The 2,496-nt window shown below is 45.9% G+C and overlaps 1 protein-coding gene across 1 annotated transcript; it reads right to left on the reverse strand.

The window, feature by feature from the left end:
* Positions 1 to 1,391: 1,391 nt before the first annotated feature.
* Positions 1,392 to 1,823, reverse strand: LOC125495700 (uncharacterized). The gene has a single exon (XM_048640497.1). The coding sequence runs from the start codon at positions 1,821 to 1,823 to the stop codon at positions 1,392 to 1,394; it is 432 nt and encodes a 143-aa protein (XP_048496454.1).
* Between the last annotated feature and the right edge of the window lie 673 nt (positions 1,824 to 2,496).

Here is a 2,496-nt window from a genome sequence, read left to right on the forward strand (position 1 = left end):
TACCACTACCGTTATCGGGAGGAGGCACAAAAGGCTAGTTGGGATCACCAACCGGGTTTGTGCCACCGGGTTCCCTATAATCATAAGGTGGATCACGGTGGGGGTGGTAGGGGTAGGTGGGTTGGTTGTTTTGCCAACCGGGGACCGGCCCATGTTGAGGGGGCCAATGGGGGTAGTTCATGTATGGTGCAAAATCACCGCGTTCTACATGGTAGTTGTAGATTTGGTTAGTTTGCACCATCATGCCATCATAGTCACTCCGCATGCCTTCCATCATACAAAGCATACGATTTTGAGTGAGGAAAGAGATGTAATGGCATGTTCAAGATCGAAGGAGGAAGAGGAAGAGGAAGGTTGTGAAGTGGAGAACCGTGGGGAGGGGGGACAACATGCTCGGCACGGGGTGGGGGATCTTCATTTTCGGGCTCACTAACTACATCCCAAACATTTCTAGCCTCTCGGTCGATCCTAGTGGCCTCAGGGTTAGGGAGAAAACAATGGTGGTGACCTTTAACAAACCAACTCCAACGTTCCGGGTCATGGGTAGGACGGATCCATTGCATCCGTCGCAAGGCATCAAGGTCAAGGAAAGGGTTATTATCAATGGCCTTGAGTTGCTTTAGATACTCCCCAAAACCCTTGTTGATGGCTATCAAGGAAATCATGCCACCAATGTTTATGTCTCCCTTATAAAGTTCCCCCTTTTTGATCTCTACACATCGTTCTAAGAAGTGAAAACCCGAGTTTAGCATACCCCTAAGCGATCGGGGGTCTCGGTGGCCATATAAAGAACGATGAGGTCTTCCTTGGTCATTTTACGCTCCCGCTCCTTGGTCGCTCCTTAGGCGCTCCAACTTTTCTGCCTTGCTTCTGTTTTTGTAGACTTGCAGGTTTTTTTGTAAGGAGCGCCCGCTCCTATGGATTCCGGAGCGCCCGCTCCTCTGAGAGCGCTCGCTCTTTTGGAGCTCTTGGAGCGCTCCAACTTTTCTGCCACCTTCTGTTTTTTAGAACTGCAGGGTTTTTTTGTGAGGAGCGCACGCTCCTTTCTAAGTATGCGCGCCCGCTCCTCTTTGAGCGCTCGCTCTTTGGGAGCTCCTTGGGAGCTCCAACTTCTCTGCCTACCTTCTGTTTTCTGCAGACCCAATTTTTTCCAAGGAGCGCCCGCTCCCTCTTTTTTTTTTTGTTTTTTAGCAGCGTTTTTGATCTTTTTTTTTTGTTTTTTTTTTTTGGTTAAGAAATATAACACAAAAAGGTTAGTGCATAAAAACTAATAAAGACATGAAGATGCTCGAAAAAGAAAGAAATCAATAGTGAAATGAAAAAGGGAAAGAAGTCGGGTTGCCTCTCGCAAGCGCTTAGTTTTAAGTCATTAGCTTGACTTTACCTTGCAATCAAGTGGATGGTATAGAGGTGAACTCCTTGAGTTCAAGGGATAAGACTTTTCCAAGTGTGTCACCCTCATAGTAGATCTTGAGGCGTTGGCCATTCACTTTGAAGGACTCCAAATCCTTGCCACAAACCTCAACCGCACCATGTGGAAAAACCTTTTTCACCTCAAAAGGGCCACTCCATCTAGACTTGAGTTTGCCCGGAAAAAGCTTCAATCTCGAATTGTAGAGTAATACCTTGTCACCTTCATGAAATTCCTTCTTGTTGATATGTTTGTCATGCCACTCCTTGGTTCTTGCCTTGTAGACACTAGCGCAATCATAAGCATTCATCCTTAACTCTTCTAACTCATGCAATTCCAATAGACGTTTTTCACCCGCACTAGCCAAATCAAAGTTGAGAGTCTTGATTGCCCATAGCGCCCTATGCTCCATCTCAACCGGTAAGTGGCAAGATTTGCCATACACCAATTTTTAGGGAGTGGTACCTATAGGAGTTTTGGAAGCCGTCCTATAGGCCCACAAGGCATCATCCAACTTAATAGACCAATCTTTCCTATGCCTCTCAACGGTTTTCTCAAGAATGAGCTTCAATTCGCGGTTAGAAATTTCCGCTTGACCACTAGTTTGGGGATGGTATGACAAACCCACCTTGTGGTGCACCCCATACTTGGCCAAAAGCGCACGAAATGACTTTTGCGCAAAGTGGGAACCACCATCACAAATTATGGCCCTAGGAACTCCAAATCGGGGGAGAATAGTCTTTTTAAACAACTTCATCACCACTTTGGCATCATTGGTTGGGGATGCTATAGCTTCAATCCATTTGGACACATAATCAACCGCCACCAAGATGTATTTGTTGCCATATGAAGAAGGAAATGGCCCCATAAAGTCTATGGCCCAAACATCAAAGACTTCTAACTCAAGTATAGGGTTTTGAGGCATTTCATCTCTTCGTGAAATATTTCCGGTGCGTTGACACCTATCACAAGTCTTGACATGGACCCAAGCATCCTTGAATAGAGTGGGCCAAAAGAATCCACTTTGTAGGATTTTAGCTACCGTTTTGTTAGCACTCATGTGACCTCCACATGGTGAGGAATGA

Source organism: Beta vulgaris, chromosome 3 (assembly GCF_026745355.1).
Source record: "Beta vulgaris subsp. vulgaris cultivar EL10 chromosome 3, EL10.2, whole genome shotgun sequence".
NCBI classification, from domain to species: Eukaryota; Viridiplantae; Streptophyta; class Magnoliopsida; order Caryophyllales; family Amaranthaceae; genus Beta; species Beta vulgaris.